At 38.3% G+C, this 19,694-nt stretch overlaps 1 protein-coding gene across 15 annotated transcripts in view; it reads right to left on the reverse strand.

Moving 5' to 3' along the window:
* GTDC1 (glycosyltransferase like domain containing 1) overlaps positions 1-19,694 on the reverse strand; it is a 186,457-nt gene that overhangs the window by 111,701 nt on the left and 55,062 nt on the right. For all 15 annotated transcript variants that reach the window (XR_007505939.1, XR_007505938.1, XR_007505937.1 and 12 more), the window contains one exon: positions 13,243-13,453. Coding sequence is in view for 9 of the 15 variants with exons in the window: in XM_049799400.1 (XP_049655357.1) it covers positions 13,243-13,424 (182 nt within the window). In the remaining 6 variants the exon portion in view is untranslated. The remainder of the gene's footprint in view (positions 1-13,242; positions 13,454-19,694) is intronic.

Below are 19,694 nucleotides of genomic sequence, written 5' to 3' on the forward strand. Positions count from 1 at the left end.
TATTCCTCTACAGTTTATTTAATAAATGCAAAAATTAAAATGTAACTGCTTTCTTATTCTGAGTGCATAATCTCCGCAAAGCGGCTATTTCCAGACATTTAAAAGAAAAGTGTATTTTACAATAGGAAAAGTGAGTATACCGCATTTCAAAATCCATTAAATTATAAAATTCTGGTTACAGGCGCAACAATCTGCCTAATTAGTTTTTCCTAATTAGCAGGATGCTCTAACCTCTTTAATAAGACTTCTGTGGACAGAATGTTCCATATTGGTTATCCATCTGAGGAAAAAACTAAACAAATACTTCTGAAGTACAGCTAATAGAACAAGCGTGGTTGGGCTTCGTGGTCAGAAGGCTGCTCTGGCGTGCAATACTGGCAATCTGCAAAAACACAGAATATTCTACCTTAAATATACCACCACACTACAAACCCCTCCATATTTTAAAGACAAAATTTAAGATATTACACACAAGGGTTAATGAAGTTACAATTTTAAATTCCACAGCATGTGCTGAGAGGCACAAAAAAAAAAAAAAAAACCAAAACAAAACCAAAAAAACCCCCAAAACCAAACCAAAACTAAAATAACATATGTATGGACCAAAATACACTGTGGAAAAGTGAGCTAAAGAGATAATGGGAACGCAAATACCACAGTGATGCTGTAACAACCCAGAGCGTGGCTGCGTAGCCGTTTTCCTCCACTGCGAAGCATTTGCTTCGCATGCACAGCTTTTGTACCTTCCTCTTCGTGAGTCAAAGTCTTAGTATGCACCTAACAATTAATAGGTAACAACATTATCTCCGAATCCCATCTTATCCAATAAAAACTATTCTCATTATTACTATACATCAACCGTGTAATTCAAAGGCTACCGGTTAAGAGAAATGCAGAGCCCCGGCAACATCTGTGGTCAGAGGCAGATGCTCGAGATAAAGAAAATTCAGACCCCTGTTTTATTAGGGGTTTGCAGAGCAGCTGCCGAGCTTCATCTCAACAGCTGAAATGTTCTTTATACTGCTTAAAAATGCAGGAAGCACACAAGTATCTCAGATTCCTGCCCTGCCACCAATTCATTCACCTCACTTGTTCCACCCATGCTCTGAACACATTGGTCTCATCACCCACCAATAGATCTCTTGAAGGCACAGGAAAACTATTATATCCTTCACTTTTTCCAATGAGTATCTAAGAAAACTTAAGAGCCATGTGCAAAATATCATCTAAGAACAGTCCCTTGAAAAATGCCTGCTAACGACAGGAGGTACAGAGACGGCATAAATATTGTCTTCAAACATGCCTGAACCCCAGATACCCCATGCAATCCACAATGTCAATGACCTTCCATGCAACTGTTAACATTGGAAATTAGTATTTTAAAAGTATAGATGCTTACTTTTTAAATACTGAATGTAGACTCCACTCATTATAACATAGCATGGCACACTAAAATCTCGACTTTTTTTTTTTTTTCTGTATTGATATGCAAAAGCATATACAAGTGTTTTTCAGTCTATTTATACCAGAATGAGTATTAATTCAATGCAAGACCACTCTCTAGGTTCTCTGCTCCATGTTAAAGAGAAAAGAAGGAAGAAAACACAGGTTTTAGAATTTCTAATTCATAATGCAATTTTGAATAATTACATTAGACTCTAGTTTTCCAGTCTTTTCTGGAAACTATTTTTTTTCTGAAACTCCTCCCTACCACCTTTGCCTAGAGACCTTCCATCTTCTTGGCAAGACCTGACATCTGTCTTTAAAGCACTTCAGACCTGAACGCTTCAACAGCCACAGAAACCACCGAAGACTGATTCCAAACTAGCTCGGGGTCACAAGATGCTCTGCAAGGCCGGCAATAAACCTCACAAGAGGAAGCACTACTGCAAACCGGACTCCACCTGTACCACCTTGAGTAGATGGTAACGCAACAGTCTAGAGTAGCTAGCTATGAGGACTCTGTAACCAAGTCCTCTTCCATATAGGTCTCTGGACTGATATCTCGAAGACATCATCTAAAGCGACCAGTAAACACAATGGTCAGTTGACCTGGGACAACTGCACTTCTCTCCCAATCAGGGTCCTGACATTTTGTGAAAGTAATGGAGAGAAAAAAAAAGGCAAAACCAGCAGGGTCAGCAGGCATGACTTGCACGATACAAGGGCAGGTATGAAGTCACTGTTTGCTCCTGGGGTAACTGAGAGTCAGAAATGCCAAGAGACACGTAACACCTGATGGCAATGCTGGGCTAACTCAAGTTACTCCCCCCAAGCACCTACTCAACTTCTTTTTCCTCCTACTTTGCAACCACACAACTAAGACTTGTGGATGTCACAGTAACTCTTGAACCAACTTTACTCTAGGATAAGGATAGCATAAAGAAGCAATTTAAGGGCTAAAGTCAAAAAAAGAACAAACAAGAAAAAGGTCAGTCTACTGCTGAAGACCAAAAAACTTCAAAAACTTGCCAAATACGACAAAATAGGCTGTTCATAGAGAACCCCTGCAATCTATCTAATCAAAACCTCCACCATTCTCCATCCACCTATTAACATCCAACACGAGCCTCAGCCTGTGTCAAGACGAACTGGACACCCTTGAAGGAAAACAGGTCTAAAGCACACATTCCTTTTTTTGTCAATGGATACAAGGCAGACAGAAGCTATGTCTGGCACTGTAAACAGTATGATGTAGAGTACGTCAGTACTTCCTTCAGAAATAACATCTAATTTTGGCTCATCTACAATTTATTACAGTATAGCTATACCAAGAGAAATGCTCCTTCTAAGTTAATTTAGGAATCATTTCACTCTAAAAAAAAAAATAAATCTAAATCCTTTGTTACAATTTCCCCCAAAATTCGTCTCCTCTTCTTGCATAGTTTTAGTGTCTTTAGCACTATTTCTCCAAATTCATTTGGCATCAAAAATTTTCTAACTGCTGTTTTTAATAAAATTGATTACCAGGAAATTTCTGCATATGCACAGTTTAAAATAATTCCACTCCTCAGGGTTTAAACATAGAGATGTCGCTATGCATGATAACTGTCCCATGTTTAGTGAGTTACAACTATTCTGTCATGAGCAGGAAATGCATTTTGCTCACAAAAGCCAAAGGCACTGTCAAACCTGCAGCAATCTGCAGAACAGTAGGAAAAAAATGCCTGCAAACTAACTGCTACTAGATAATGGTCCCATTTATCATTCTTAAATTCCATCTTTAATTAAAAATGGGATATTCTCTTACATAAATAAAAAAAATGCAGATGTTCTCAAATTACTCCTTTTCAGTTTAATTCTTCTCTATATAATATATGCAGTATTATATGCATTCAAAAATTTCATGTTATTACATAATACTTAATTCCAAGATGATTTTTCCATATTCCAAATCGACAAACATCTCCATTTTATGTAAAATATGTTATGTTAAAAAAAAAACACCACTCTTCAAGAAAACACACGTTAACAAAACTCATAGCAGGAATACCACAAAAGTGCGACAAAAATTAAAGTTGAAATAAATTTTCTATTCTTTTACTTATAATAATTTACACCTTTTCTAAAAAACATTTGGTAAATCATTTGTTTAAACAATTTAAGTAGTTACATCAGGTAAAATTGGTGTGACAGAAACATTAGGCCTGCTCTAGATACATCTTTCCTCATACTAATTATTCAAAACAATACTGTTAACAGATATAAATTCTTCAAGTAATTCTTCTGCAAAAAGAAAATCACATATTTGCTTTTGATGTTGTGCCCACTGCTGTTTCCTTCATTCTTCCTTCAAGTTGCTATTAGACAGAACTATAAGCTCCAGCATGCAACAAGTAAAATGGAAAATAAGAGAGCTAAAACAAAAAATGATGAACAAGCAGGTGAGGTTATAAACATAAACAATAAAAAAAAGTGCTCTGAAATGGAAAGCATTCTTTAAAATGATTGTGTCCACTGGACCATCAGAGTATATGTGCAGGAGGAAGGGAGGAAAAGACAGGGACAAAGGACAAAGGCAAGGAAGGGGAAATACTGTCCAAGGAAATAGAGATTGCAAAAAACTTCATTATAGAATGATGAACAAAAAAAAGCCTTTTGGTTGCTTCGTATTTGTCAAAGATACTCAAATGACTAGACAAAATTTACATAGATTTTCAATATTTTTTTGGAAGGGAGGGTAAATGAATCGTCATAATGATTCAAAGCATACCAATACCAGGTATCATTTCCAAGATACTTGGGCTGAGTAGTATAAGAGGGAAGAGCAGGAGAAAATAAATTGATGAAACTGATTTGGGGGAGTCAGAAGTCCATCTTAAAATAAACGCATTCCATCGCACCGTAATTTGGCATATAGATTGTAATCGGACTACAGCCTAAGTATGTTGCATGTTTAGGGAAAAATCGAAATCATAATCCACAAAATCAAGTATTTTATGGCCCAATTTAGATTAGCATTTCAGTTTGATACAGAAGAGCATTTATGAAGCAACCATCCATCTCACAACCATCCTCACGTAGCTCTCACTAGAGTGGTCTCCAAGATTAGGAACTAGATCCCTTCAGATGAAACTACACCAGGAGGTGACGCTCCCAGAGAGCATTTAACGGACTTCAGTCTTGTCTTGTGGACATTCAGTCCTTAAGAAGCAGGCTAAAGTAAAAACCCCTGAAATAACGCTCTCCGTGGACGGTGGACCAGGAGCACCACTTCACTCTACCACCTCTCCACAACCCTATCAAGTTGCATTACCTGTTAACAGGTATCACCTGCCTATGCAATCAGGTGCACATTATAAATCTGTAGACAGTTGCAATCCCAGAGGAATCAAGGGGATAAAACCAGAAAATACCTGAGGGCACATTTGCTAGAGTGACCGTGGCCCTGGTCGGTGCCTTCAAAATCCACGGTGAAACTCATGGACGCCCACAGCAGATGCCAATGGCCCACAGCTGGCGTGAAAAAGCAGCTGGAGAAATACTGCTTGAACTTTCAGACTGTACCACCCAAGCTCGTCAGAAAAAGCCCCTACCAAGTGGTCACGGCAGTTGCAGTCAACGGAGACAAGGTGAGCAGTTATGGCACGAGTGGGAGCAAAACCAGCTGAGCAGGGTCCTGAGCTCTCAGGTACCGAATTCTTGGTCTGTTGCAGACTGGCAGCTGAGATGTCCCCAGCTACCTGAACCAAGACTTTCAAACGTCAAGGTATTTGGGTCAGGTTAATGCTTAAAAAAAAAAAAATAATTAAAAAAAAAAAATTAAGCGTTAAGGTAGTTCTCCTCCTAAAACCGTTTTGCTACAAACAGTTTGCATAACAAAATTTCTTTTCATTATGTATCGATTCACAAAATCCAGCCAAGCTGTGAGTAGTTATTAAAGAAGTTAGTTATGACACCAGAATACAAAGCTATAAATCCAAATCACGTGCAAACCAACTATCTGACAACATTTGTACTATTTACTCAAATAAAATAAAATTTGAGATTAAGAAAAAAGCAGCACAGAAAAAAATAAAAAACAAAAATCAAGATTTTTTTTTCTTTTCTTTATTAGATGCATACCAAAAGCTTTGTTTCTTTCCCTTTGGAAGATCAAATGAGTGTTGTGGACTAGAATGACAATGAATTGTAAAAAGTATCATATTCTTTATAAAATAGCACTGTGTATGTTGTGTTATTTGAAAATAGAAATGTAATGTAATCCATAACTAATCTAGAAATAAAATATCTACACAGCAACCATTTAAAAGGACAGATAAAATACTCATTAAAATCCTAAGTGTAGAAATACTGAATCATAATGCACAATTTCATTACGTTTTACTGCCAGAAATGTAAATATCAATTCTCCAGGTGATTCGTAAAATTCATTTTAGAAAGAAAAATAAGGATTTCACCCAGCTTTGAGAATATAAAGGAAAACACATGCTAGGGTTTGAAAAATCAGACTGTTCTTTCCTTGTCTCATCAGAATATTTTTCTGGAATTTCAGCAAATCTTTTACACATCAAACAGACAACTGCCATTTCACATTAGCACTTTCTACAGATCATCCAGCAGTCCCAACCAGAGTCCTTCCCGGTCCTGCACTTCTCCTTGCATCGTGTTCACCATTCCCATCTTATTTCTGCCAAATTTGAGATCGTATATATACTTCCACTGGCTTCAAAGGAATGAGCCTGCATTTAAATTAATCGAAAACCTCTTTCAACTATCCAAATCGTGAAATTGCCTATTAACGGGACTGTATTTATAAAAAAAAAAAAGAAAAAAAAGCATGTTGGACGAATTAAACAAGTAAAGTTTTTGGAGGGAAGAGTGCATGTGGGGCTTTCCACACAAAAACGTAAAGAAAACCTGTCACTTTTAAAATGAATAGCTACCATCTGCCAGCGTTTTATCTGAGGCAAAGTTGATTAATGCAAAGTGAATGTTTAAGATCACATTGCTGTCTGCCTGAATAAATTTCAGGTAGTTTACTCAGAAAATTATTTGTCCTGTTTCTTAAAATATGTTTTTTGTTGTTGTTCCTGGATTCTTCCCCCCTGAGTTTTTACGCAGCCAGACCCAAGAATAAAAAAAACCACATTTGCTCTCAAATCACCGTACTGTACAAGGACTTTGTGCACCAGAACATTGTTTCTGGCCCCTCTGCGCCGCGGCAGCAAGGTAATTAATCTGCCCGACAAAGGAGATCCCACCTCCTTCAGCGGCTTCATGAAAACTTTCAGGCAGCCTCTCTCCGTCCTACTGCAAAGTGAATTTTAGCAGTCTCATTGTGAGCAGAGAAACCACAGCAGTGCTGTTATCCTCAACAGGAAATGATTTTGCCCTTAGACCTTACTTCATTTTTTACCGGATTACCTAATTTTTACTGGATTTTTTTTTTTTGCTGGATTACTTGATTTTCTACCTTTATCTACAGTATCTTCCCGATTAAAACAAAATCAATAAATTCGTTATAGAAATTAAACATTTTCCTTTTGTTAACGCTACCAAAGCACTGCTTTATACTAGCGTTCTGATAAAAAACGTTCTCAAATACATTCGATTATATGCTTTTCTTTAAAAGTTTGTTTCCTTTGAACAATAACATTTTCAGAAGACGTTTTCAGCACAGATTTGGGGCAATATTAACCTAAATCACACAAAACCCAGCTTTATGCGTACGTTCCCACGTTCTGCACTTCCAGCATCAGATGGCCTCCAAGTTTTTCCCTCCTCGGTGGGAATTTCACACCCGTTATTCAGGCTGGGACACCCTCTATTATCCGGGGCTACAGAAGTGGAGGGCATCATCTGTGATAAGTGGTGGAGCTTCATGCTGTTCCATATGGACGTATATTCTCTTTGCTTACACTTTAAGCTGGCTGGACACCAGCCAGCTCTGGTCAGAAGTCACAAAGTTGTTTAAGTCAGTACATGGTGCCTGTGTCTCGTATCTCGGTGGGGTTTATTGGTTTAGGCTCGACACGGCGCTAGGACGGCCATCTGGCCCCCGGTGCGAATCTAGCTCCCGACCGGCTAGTTCAAAGCGTGGGAAGGACGAACGCGTACGCGTTTGCACGAGCCCATGTGAACGAACCTTGGTGAACGTAACCGATGTGTTAAAAAGAAAAAAAAAACCAACACGCAAGCAAGTTTAGCATTAATGAAATTAAAGAAGTAATGACCCTTTACTCAGCTAGGGAGCATGAAAGGGGAGCACGGGACGAAGCAGCGTGTCCTGTACCCTCCTCTGGACATCTCTACAGCGAGGTAAGAACGTCATTATTTGTATCTGTCAGTGAGGCTACAGAAATGAGTAAGTTACGCCCACATGTTGTTTTTAATCAAAGATGAGATCTGAAACCCGTCTTCAGAGAGCGATGGCTATTATGTTTAGTCACCTTATTTCTTCATCCCTTTGTATCAACTGATTAAAGTACAAAGCACAACTCACCAGCCTATTCTCTAGGAGCACGGTCCACTGCATCTGACCTAAAACTGCATAAAACTGCAGTTAAAATGCACACACGCTTCTTAACTTCACACGGAACAACAAAGAAATGGCATGAAACTAAGAAAAGCTCTGGGCAGAAAATTATTCAGCAATTCCAAGAAGGTGAGCCACATCCCATCTTCAAATGTAATGAAGTTGAGCAATAAGACCCAAATATTCGTTCTTAGAAGTCAATACTATAGATGAGATTCAAGTTTTATTCACCTATATACAGAAGCAAACAGCACAAAATACGCTCCCCCCCCCAAAATAGTATCAGGTAAACTTTTTTTTTTTTAAATTGCAGGTACATGGTCATCTTTTATTTAACTAACGTACTACTCACACATACAATTTACTTATTTCTTACCTGAGTGTTCTTAGGGCCAAATGCTGGGAAGGCCTCTAATGCAGGGAAAATAATTCCAGTTCCTACAAAGATTATATAAAGCTGCACTTCCAGCATTTGACATAACAATGTAAAAAGACAGAAATGTTCCCAGCACAAATGGGCATCTATGTATTCAGCTTTAATGAAATGGCTGAAATTTGCCCTGCCTTGCTTCAGTTCACATCTTCAAACATCTTCCCCAGGACATATTACTTGCAGATTTTTTTTTGAAAAGAAAATATCTAGAAAACAGTAAGTACTCTACCTTACCAATGCTCACACATGCAAGCTCTGTTACGTGTTCAGTGAGACTGAACTACACCCTGGAATAAAAATTTACAGGACCACCGTTTTAAGACGACATTCAAGCAACACCAGTCCATCAGTTAGTAAAGAATTCACTCTATAATAATGCATTTTCTCCTTATAGAACAGAATGAAAGCATCAGATCTGAAACAACTTTAAATCTAGTAGTCTTCACAGGTTATTTAAAAAAAACCCAACAAACCCCACATCTACATTATATACTGTTGGAATATACTAGACACTGCTGAACACCATACCTCCCAGTCTTGTTTGGTTTGTGCCTTTTTTTTTTTTTCCCAGAGCTCTATTAATTGAAAACAATGATTTGTTTTCTCTTTTGTAAAATGTAAAAAGCATAGAGTTTGTCTTTAAAATATAGTTGTCAAATATCAAGGGGTATATATATGCTAACATTTACCCTAGGGGTATTCCAGGGCTAGAGTCCGTTACAAATAAAATCTTTATTCATATGAACAGCTACCTGGGGGGCAATACTGAATGTTACACATAATATTTATATATATATATATATATATTTAAAATAATCTAGCAGTGCTATTAAAACAAACTGGAAGCTACACTGCATTTAGTGTCCCTGTTTTGCAGATCTAAATCTTATACTACTAACTTTTTTGGTTTTGAATTACTTTCTGTAGAGGATAGTCCCTAAAATATAAAATGCTTTCATCTAGTGTGTCATATCAACTGGTTTATTATTTGAAATGTAAAAGATTATTCATGGTAATAAAGAATTGAATTACCGAAAAAAGAAAAGCAACCCTTTTTTTTTTTTCTTCCATTAAATCGTGCAACAGTATTTTTGAATTTGAAAACTTTCCTTGAATTAAGAAGGAAAAAAAGGCTTAAAAAAAACCTTTTTTGTTACATGCTTTCTAGAATTACTGAAGAGTCACTGTGTGCTATGGAAAACAACCTTAGACAAGATCAGACACCTACATTTATCAAAGAGTTTAAGCTGTCTGAAGCAAGTTGGGAGACAAAGCAGACAACGCAGCAGCTCTGCAGACTGCCAGCAGCGTGAGGAGGTCACATGTCTCTGCTGGACCTTCCTAATTTACGGAATGAAGATGATAATATTCCATCAACTACTAACTAAACTCTATAATTGTTGAAAAGCTTGTCTAGAGAAAGCAGACAGTAATTCTACCCTTCTTCAGTACATTTCAAATGCTGTGATTTGGAAATTGCCACAAGGATGAAACTCCTCTTACTAATGCAACATCCAAACTGACACCTTCTTTCCAATTAAGGAAAAATCATGTAAGCCTCTGTATAGCAATTAAGAAAGCTCTTAAAAATGCTCAGTTCTACGGCTGCTGTACATCAATATATTAGACCATTTCAAGTGTAGTGGCCAAGTAAGCCACCTTTAAAAACTCTCCTTATGGCCTTCCAAGTTGGAGGGACTTGCTGTGTGCCTCATCTTCCCCATTCATCAAGGCTTCTGTCCTCCTTTAAGGAGATGAATGAAGACATGAGCTGGTTTAATGGCACACTGCACAATGAAGCCATGAAAACAGAAAAGCAACATTTTTTCTAGAGAAACACAGCACAGCCTTTGCATCAGGCAACTAACATAAATCTATGCAGCATTGCAGATAAAACACTAAGTGTCCGATACCTTCCAAAATAGCTACAATGTGTTCCCCTTGAAGGGTGAGGGCATCATCTCCCTGTGAAAATTTTGGGTAGATCTCCTCGTTTTTGCATGGGAACATCATTTTATTGCACACCAAGGTATCGGCCGCACGGTTCACAAAAGCAACTTTAGATGCACCGCTTGTTACCAATTCAGCTTTAATTCTTGCTCAAGGGAGTACATGTCTGTCCTCCAATAAAAGGAGGACAAGTAATAAATACTTTTATTTATTTGCAAATAAAAGTATTTGCAAGTTCATCACAAACCCTTTGGTCACTGCAGAGTATCTGAATTTAACATCTATGCTTCTGCACCATATATTCTGCTTCAAAAGCTCTTTCTAGACTGTTCCTTAACTCACTGAGCATCACTTGAAAACTGACAAACCTGCTTCCTTCCCATAATCAGCTTGTATGTATAAAAGTATAGATCTTTGAAAATGTATGTATACTGCTGCTGTATAGATGTATAGCAGTATCAGATTTATTCGCATCAGGTTTTTTTCTCACACATAACAGCATCTTAAAATACAGTTTGAAAAGAAAAATTTAGTAATGCAGATCTGTCACCAAAAGTGTTTGCACTCGAAATATTTGTGACCTTTCTGTATTATTAAACGCACAAACAGAAACAAGGTATTTATGAAGTGTCACATTTATGAAAATCACTTGTAAAAGAAAATTTTTATTCCACAAATAACGTCAATATTATAAATAATGCAAATTTGGTAGTTCCCATGACCTCGGAAGAAGGTTGAAATATGTAAATATGTAATTCAAAGCACACACTCCTGCCAGTTTGCAATGAGAATTTTGTCTTAAACTACTACCTGGGAAGCAGATCTTTAGTGGTTACTAGCAAGCCAGAAATAGAAGAATCAATGTTAATTTTAATCAATGCTTTTTTCTAATAGGAGAGAGTAGTCAGCCTCATTAGGTTGTAGTCTGGTGCACTTACACTTTCAATTTAATAAAATACTTGAAACATTCAATTACAAAACAAACATTAAAAATGTGCAAGTAAAGTAGAAGGTACCTCTAATCAGTTTTCCTCTCAGCAGTCACATCAGCCCTTGTTCCTAAAATTTTATCCTGCCTGCCAGGATAAGGTACATACTCTTTTTTAAACATTGCACCTTTGTCAACTTTGACTATTTGATTCTGTCTGATCAAACCCTAAGAGCAACAGAAAAGAAAAAGCTTTCCTCTCTAAGTTGCTCGATTGGTTAGATCAGATTTATTTGCTGTCAGTAAAGGTTATATTTGCACAGAAGTCTATGACAGATTGCAAGTTTATTAACTTCAAGTGAGTTTTCAAGCTGCTGGGTTGAGGGGGGTTTTGTTGGGTTGTTGGTTTTTTGGGGGGTTTCGGGGGGGTGGGGGGAGTGTCATCATTCCCTCCCCCTTCCCCCAAGATGCAGGTTACTTGACAAATTGGAGTTAAGTTATCTTAGGTCAATGTAACTGTAAGTTAAACTAATGAAGTGTATGTCTATGAGTGATGTCTGATTAGTTTAATACAGTTAGTGCTGGACAGCTTGGGCTGCTGACCTTGAAGGAACACAGATAACATTGCGATGCGTTGGAGGATGTGGTTGTGATACAAGACAAATTTACATAACAGTTTGTCATATACACTCCTCCAAAACAAAATTGTTGCAAAAGGAAAGCTATAGGAAACCAACGCTAAATGCCTCGCACAAGACAAACCGGGGAAAATTAATTATAACATTTGGCTTGGGATGGTAGCTTATTTTAAATGCAAGCCAGAAGCAGGCACAGAAAAGGTGCGGACATTTATATCGTATGCATCCCAAAATGGATTAGACATGTTCGGGGCAACACTGTTCAAATACAGCCTTCTATAGCACACGCTCTATTCTTGAAAAATCATATTGCTTCCCCAGTTGACGATGTCTACTTGCTCCTGGTAACAAATACCAGACCCAGTTCTGAACTGTAACTAGTTAGCACATCATTTAGGTGTGCTCAGAGTCCTGCTGAAGTTTGTTCTGTTGCTGAAAAGCAGCTGCTTGTGCTCAAACATCCCCGTGCACGAACAGGCTCTCTCCACGAAGGTGCAAAGAAAACCGAGTGCTCATTTACTACCCACGCCGTGATGCTCTGCTAAACGCTGCGAGCGGAGCACGTACAGCACCACGCGATATGTCCCTGCTCGAGACAATCATCTTACCACATCTCAACTGATCAGGTAAGCCAAGCAAAATTGCTCGTTTTAAAGACGGCTTGGTTCTGGAGTGACTGATTCTCGCTACATGATAGCTATCTGTTGACCTAAATTGTCTGCTTTTATCAGTCCAGGTTCTAGCTGATAGAAATTTGCCACTTACATAAATGCATAATTGACATCCACAGTTGCTGGCACATTACAGAACCGGACCGTCATTAAGATAAAACTGCTCCCTTAATCCTCCAGGTCAGCTGAGTAGTACACTGATAAATCAGACTTGCTAATAGATACATCGTGATACTGCGAGTGAGGAAGCTTGCAGCATTCACATCTGTGCCATCTTTCAACCTGATCTGTGAAGCACAGTTTAAACCTTTCAGTATTACTGAATTCACTTGATAATTATTTTAAAGTAAGATGTACATATACACGTATACACCAACAGGTATCCGTATATTTGCACTCTTAGAGACTCTCAAGGACTACCCATGCAAGACAAAACAGTCTAGGAAACTCGAAAACATGGCACTTATTTCCCAATTAAACCCCAAGAAGTCAATGCAAGAAGAACAACCTGTATTGTCCACTGCAAATCTCCATTTGCTTGTGCATACGTGCTTGCATGCACATAACCGAAGACTCGGCTCAAGAGACCTGGTTGAAGGCCTCCCTGTAATTTAAGTTTAGAAATTATTCAGTCCCTGGGTTACCTGTAATTAGTACTTGTTGGCACTGTTTGCATGAAATAAAGAGCGGCAGTCCGTGCTTTCCAATGCCACTTCTTGGCAGGAAGCGTACAGAGGACACAGTCGTCTTGTAGCTCTTCCTGGAGAAGATCCATCAGCTGTTTGTGGGAACCACCATAAAAGGCTTCAATGAGAAGAACACTCATTTTCCAAATACTTCAGAACTGTTTGGATTCTGAAAATGACAACAGAGAAACATTTTACTTTAGAAACACTTTTTTTTATTATTATTTAAGAAAATTATATCGGAAAAAGCGCAAACATATTGCAAGGCATTACAGTGTCGTCATTTTTCCCGTGAAATTAATCCTTCATATTATATTAATGAGTTTACTTCAGAAAAAACTACTTAGCAATTATGATGACAAAATTATCACACCTATTAGTTTCAACCATTAAAAGATACTGTTTGTAATTTTTAAATGAATCAAAGCGTGCAGGACTTAAAAAAACCCTGTATTTTGAATATATTGTTTTGTTTTCAATCAGATATTTAAAAGCAGCTTTACTTGACACATTCACTCTTAAATACATACAATTCTTCCATAGCTTAGGAAGTAGTTTATTCATTTTTACACAGGTTTGCCCCCTTTCCCTAGATAAAAGTAACGAACAACTCAAACACACTTCAGCCCCTATAGTTGCTTACTAGTAAGGGTAATTTGGGTGACTTAAAGCTAGAGAGCAGCCTGGGGAGATGCAGTCTGAGCATCCCCTCGGGACTCTCTCCTGCATCACTGGGAGCCGGGATCACCACCCGAGCAACACGCTCACACCCTACAAGAGATGTAAACCACGTTGAGGGTTTTGGGTTGGGTTTTTGGGGGTTTTGTTGGTTTTGGGGGGGGGGTGAGTACTCCAAAATGGCTGGAAGAGAACCTTATCGCAGGTTTAAGGAACCTCTCAGATGAGAAGCCCCAGAGCTGCTCACAAACAGGATGCAAAATGTGCTGCCCAAAGTGAAGGGAAAGATGAAAACCTTGTGACTATTGCTCATCTCTTTCATGACTCACAGACTTGGGGTACTGAAAAGCTGCTTTTCAGATGCTTCAAGCAAAACCATCATATACAAAAGTTGAAAACAAAACCCTGAAAGGTATTCACTATCCATGACTGCCTCCCTCACGGTTTCCTTCTCAACATACCCTAACAAGAGAGAACCGACTCTCTTTAAACTTATTTGCTCAGGCTTCGTGTTTGATGCTGTATATTGCAAGACCGTACATCCATTTCCTGACCTGTAATTGCTAGTGGTTTCAGACTGTAATCCTTATCTTCTCAAAGCCTCTGGTGACAAGAAGTGAGAATTCAACAGAGAACTACGTACTCTCCAGAAAATCTCAATCATCATCTCAACCTTGAAATTTAGTTAAATTCAAGTTTGGGTTAAAAAAATCAGTATTCTGTAATCAGAAGGTAGAAAAGAAACAAACAAACAAAACCTTACAAGTGCATTGTAGCTATGGAAAGATCAACTAGCCAGCAACAAAAATCCAAACACTGAATAAATTTAATTGGGAGACAAAATGTAAGAAGTCTCTAGATAGCTTTGAGCCGTTGGCCCATCATGGTGTAAACTGAAACGGCAGTGTAGATCTGGTGGGTCATCACAGATCTATCAGCAAGTGAAAAAGTATTCCATGCTCTGGATTTCTTGCCATAATCCAGCCTGGATTCAGGTTATAATTTGCTCTACTATTCATTCCCCTGTTCTGTTTCAAGTAATTTTTTTTTTGACAAATATATTCGTTTCAAAAGAAAAAGGATAGCTTTCTGGAAGCAGAGACTTCACTCCATTTTGGAGCTTGCTTCTTTCCAGGTAGCAAAGCAGACTCTGATTTCTTTTCCACTGACCTAATTTCAAAAATCACACTTTTGAGATCACTGACGTTTTCTGAATTTACAATGATGTAACCGAAATCATACTCCCTACTCCAAAGCCCTTTTGGAGCCTGCAGGGTAATAACTGCTATAAAAACACAAGCTGTGTTTTAGAATATGCACTATTCACCTAAAGAACAATTTGTAATTAATCATGCTACGCTTGTCATCAAATGTCGCCGAAAATTTAACTCAAAGGACTAGAGGGAAGTGTTTTGCAAATTCAGCCCCTAAAAAAAACGGGTACGTGAAAAGTTAGTAAATGCCACTGAGTCAGCCACTCAGGGCGAATGCATTGCAGTTAATTTACAAATCATTAGCGGTATCAGTAATAAAGTAATCCGTTCATGAAATATCTGATCAAATTGCACTTCATCAGACTAGTTCTGAAACTGGTTTTTATCACTCGGTTTAGCTGAATCGACAATGTGCTCTTTGGTTTTATTTTGCAACAGTTCTCACTGTACGTCGTCCCTTATGGGGACAGAGAATGACTGTACATGCTGACGGTAAGACACTTTTTCAGTTCTCAGGTTTCCTTCTTGCTTAGAGATCCTGACATTTAGGTTATTCTGCATTTATCCTACCTTTAGACCTATTAATAAAAACGCGTTATGCAAATATTACACAAATATTGCCATACAATACCCTCCCGTTGGCTATTTACATCAGGAAACTGCGTTGAAGTTGTGGATGCATCATGGAGTGGGTGTTAGATGGCTCCCGCTATGTAATTCTTCATAACACTCACAGACCCCGTGGCAGCAGCACGCGAGGGTGAAAATCAGCAATGACACATTCTTCAGAGACGATCTGAAGCTCAAAGGCTTTCTTACATGACTCTCGCTCCCCCAAAAAATGTAGGTACTGCTCACTAAAATCCTCACTAGCACTTTTAGGACTCCCGTGTCCTATGATCTGTATATATTACCAGCAATACACATCACATTCATTTTTGAAAAAATGTTACATAAGGAGCAGTATATGGCATGCTTTGTTCTTGTTTTTTTACAAGATGCTACCAAAATATGAAACTACGAAAGAATAATGGCAATACGATACACGTCACGTCGACTTCAGGGGTGGATTAAGCTGGAGCAATGAAAAGTCTTCTGTTTTAAAAAGATACACTGATAATGCAAAGGAAATTATATATACACACTAATAATTTCTTGTATTCAAAAGGCACAGAGGAGGTAGGGCACAGCCATTTACCTCATATTTCACCCACATGACTTCCAGTTTTGTTCACATACAAAAATAACATCTATTATTTTTGCTTTATTTCCCTTGACCTAGCCAAGTTAAGGTAAATATGTACCATATACTCCTCGGAGGTCTCGAAAAGACACAGCTGATAAACGGCCTGAGAACATTCACCCTATCTGATGGAATGCAATCCTCAATTAAATATAAATCACTCCAGGTATTCTTTTCCCTATTTCAAAGAAAACAACAAATACTAGAAAAACAGAACTGTTTCCCCTTTCTCATTACAGTGCTTCCTCTCTGGAGCCAGCAATCCTGGGTGTTCCTCAAACAGCTCAACCCCATCCGCGGGGCTGCGGCACCCTTTGCTTTGAAAAGCTGTTACTCTGCCTACACCGTATGTAGCAGCACCTTCTCCAGGATATACATTACTAAGAAATTATCTGGAAAAAGAAAATCCTTCCAAGTGCTAACAGTGTCAAGAGTGACCTGACTAATACAGAGGTATACTGAAGCACTGAGAAATTTAGGTAGGTAGGTAGGTGCTGTCTCAAAGCCAGCATCTCACAGTGACATTCATCCAGGAGTTCTGTCATTTGCTTCGGCCCTACCGCACAGTGAGCACGTTGCGGAAAAATGGCAAGTGATGGAGTCCCTAAATGGGCCACTGCAGTTTGATACAATAGTTTTCCTTTAAAAGAAATTCTGAGTACTATGCAGGGTAATAAATAAACATTTACTTTAATGGCACGGAAGAATTAACTGTTCAACTAGGCACAGAAACCATGCCGCCTTTTTAAACTCTAGGTGAACACCAACTAAAGTATTTTTGTTAAGCATCCTAGGTAGAGAAAACTCATCATTTTCCGCGATTTATTGAAGAACATACACTCACTCTGTCTTATAAACAGAAGTGTGGTTTCACAACCATCAGCGTAGCTCGCATCAGAAAGCCGTAATTAGCTCCATTCATTGACGTATTCAGACAACATAAATTACAGATCATGTTTAAATATCTGTCCAACAAAATAGTTGAGCAACAATCCAAAACCAAAGGAATAATTGTTAATATATTCCATAGGTAGAGAGCTGTTATTAGTTACAGGAAATAAGGTATATGGTTTCAGTAATGATTGTTTTAACGGTCACAGTCCCACACGTATGAGAAATTTATTCCACCACCGTATCCAGAGCACACGTGGTTCAGTATCTTGTAACTCAACCGACTACAAAACACATCAGGTACGCATTGTGGACATAAACATACTTATAACCTTTGATTATTTCCGATAAACACACCATAATACCCAATACAGGCAAAAACCTTTCACGTTCCACATTCTGATGAAATGGGATTTTCCAAAGGACTGTTACAGGGTCTCCACCTTTCTCCCTCCGCCCCTTCTCCCTCCCAGCCCCACAATACGCACCCACCCGGAGGGTGGATGCGGCGAATACACACACACAAACCTAGATTGAAAGAGCCTGCGTTACCCTCCCACTCATGACAATGACTCACCGAAACCCCAGAGCTATACCTTAAACACAATCACATCTTAATGTTTGACCAAAATTTACCTCGTATTTAGATCACCCAAAAGTACCGGCTCTAAGGTTTGTCATTACTAAACTGTTTAAGTGCACAAAGCAAGAATGCTACTTAATTTATCTGTTATATAAATCAACTGGGAAAAGCAAAAAAAGTCTCTACTTCTTTTGAGAACGCGGTAAACCAAAACCGCTCACCTTTACTTGGATGTCTGCATCAGCACTAATATTAATTTACTGGTGACACCCATTAACCACAGTCTGTCCCATCCACACAACCTGAGAGTTGCAAAAACCTACAGAACGCCAAAGCCCAGTATTACCCGCAGGCACCAAGGATGCTAACACTGAAACCTCTATGGATTGCACTGCCTGCTTTTGTTTCACAAACACTAAAACACAACGTTTAATTTTATTGTGCTTATGATCTACGTATCTGTTTTGCAAAGACAATCTTCATTCCGTTGACAGTCAATTCCCAGCCAGAAATAAAAATACTGAATGGGAGAAAATGGCATAAGTCCCAGAGGTCTCAGGTAAGGATTCCCCACCTGGGAACTCTCCCTCCAAATCCCTTTTAGTGTAAGACTTATTTATGATACTTATTTGAAGTACTTGCTTAAAGGACTGCTAAGGTACTTGATTATTTTAAGATCACCGTAAATACACATATATTAAAAAATCAGCTGCTTGTAATACACTTTCCACAATTACTGATTTTTTTTTTCTTATTCTCGGAATTTCATTCCTCAAAACGCTCGCACATCAGAGCGTGGGGCAGGTGTGCATCCCATATAGGTGAGAAGCACAGCAGCGCTTAAGATGATGCAATTAGAATTGCAAACAATAGAGGTTCTTCAAGAACTGTTTTGATCTTAACTAAAAAGCAAACTGCAAGGATCACCAGGTTCAGTCCTTACATCTGTGCTTTCAAGCCTGAAGCGCAACAGCAACAATTGAAAGTTACAGTTTAAAGCTATCCCACAGCTATTAATCCAGAGCCGCCCTGACACAAGAGACGGTAATGGCTCCTTTTGGAGCCTACATATTTAGAAAGTAACACGCTGTAAAATCGGCACATTGTCCCGTGCATGGTAACTAAATTGTTATCAATCCTTATGAAAAAGTTGTTAATGCATATGCAGAGTATGCATTTTAAAACTCAGTATTTAAACAGTTTTATTATTCTATCTAGGCAAAGGCACTAATGACCTTCATCATTCCTTGCTGTAAATTAAAACTGGTTTTTTTCCAGCTATAGAAAAGCAAAAAAAAAAAAAAAAAGTTAGAATTTTCTTTTCACCTTCTTTTCTGACATAGTCAAAGACTGTCATAAATACTTTGTATCTATACTTCTAGCCATCCTCAGTCAACATCTCTGAAGATCATAATCCATACTGAATAAAGTAAATTATTGCAATTTAGTTTTTTTCCAGTGGAGAAAAACATCTGTGTATCACATTTAGAGTTAACTCAAAACCACACACAGCCAACACTACCTCGGTGGGGAAGCATACATCCATCCCCCTTTGGAGCACGGCACTCAAAAGACATTTTTTCAGGGACATTTCACTGGCCGATCTCCTGATTCCCAGTACGTTGTGAACAGCAATTACAATACACAACTTGGTTTGTATGTCTCTAGTTGACCTACTATGTGGTATACACGGGACTAAGTACTACTCAGAATAGGGCATCAGGGATACTAAATAGTCTGTAAACTATTTTTGTGAGTTCAGATTAACAAAGGCAAAGTTAAGTATTTTTAATATTTCATT

The sequence above is a fragment of the Accipiter gentilis genome, chromosome 1 (genome assembly GCF_929443795.1).
Source record: "Accipiter gentilis chromosome 1, bAccGen1.1, whole genome shotgun sequence".
In the NCBI taxonomy this organism is placed as follows: Eukaryota; Metazoa; Chordata; class Aves; order Accipitriformes; family Accipitridae; genus Astur; species Astur gentilis.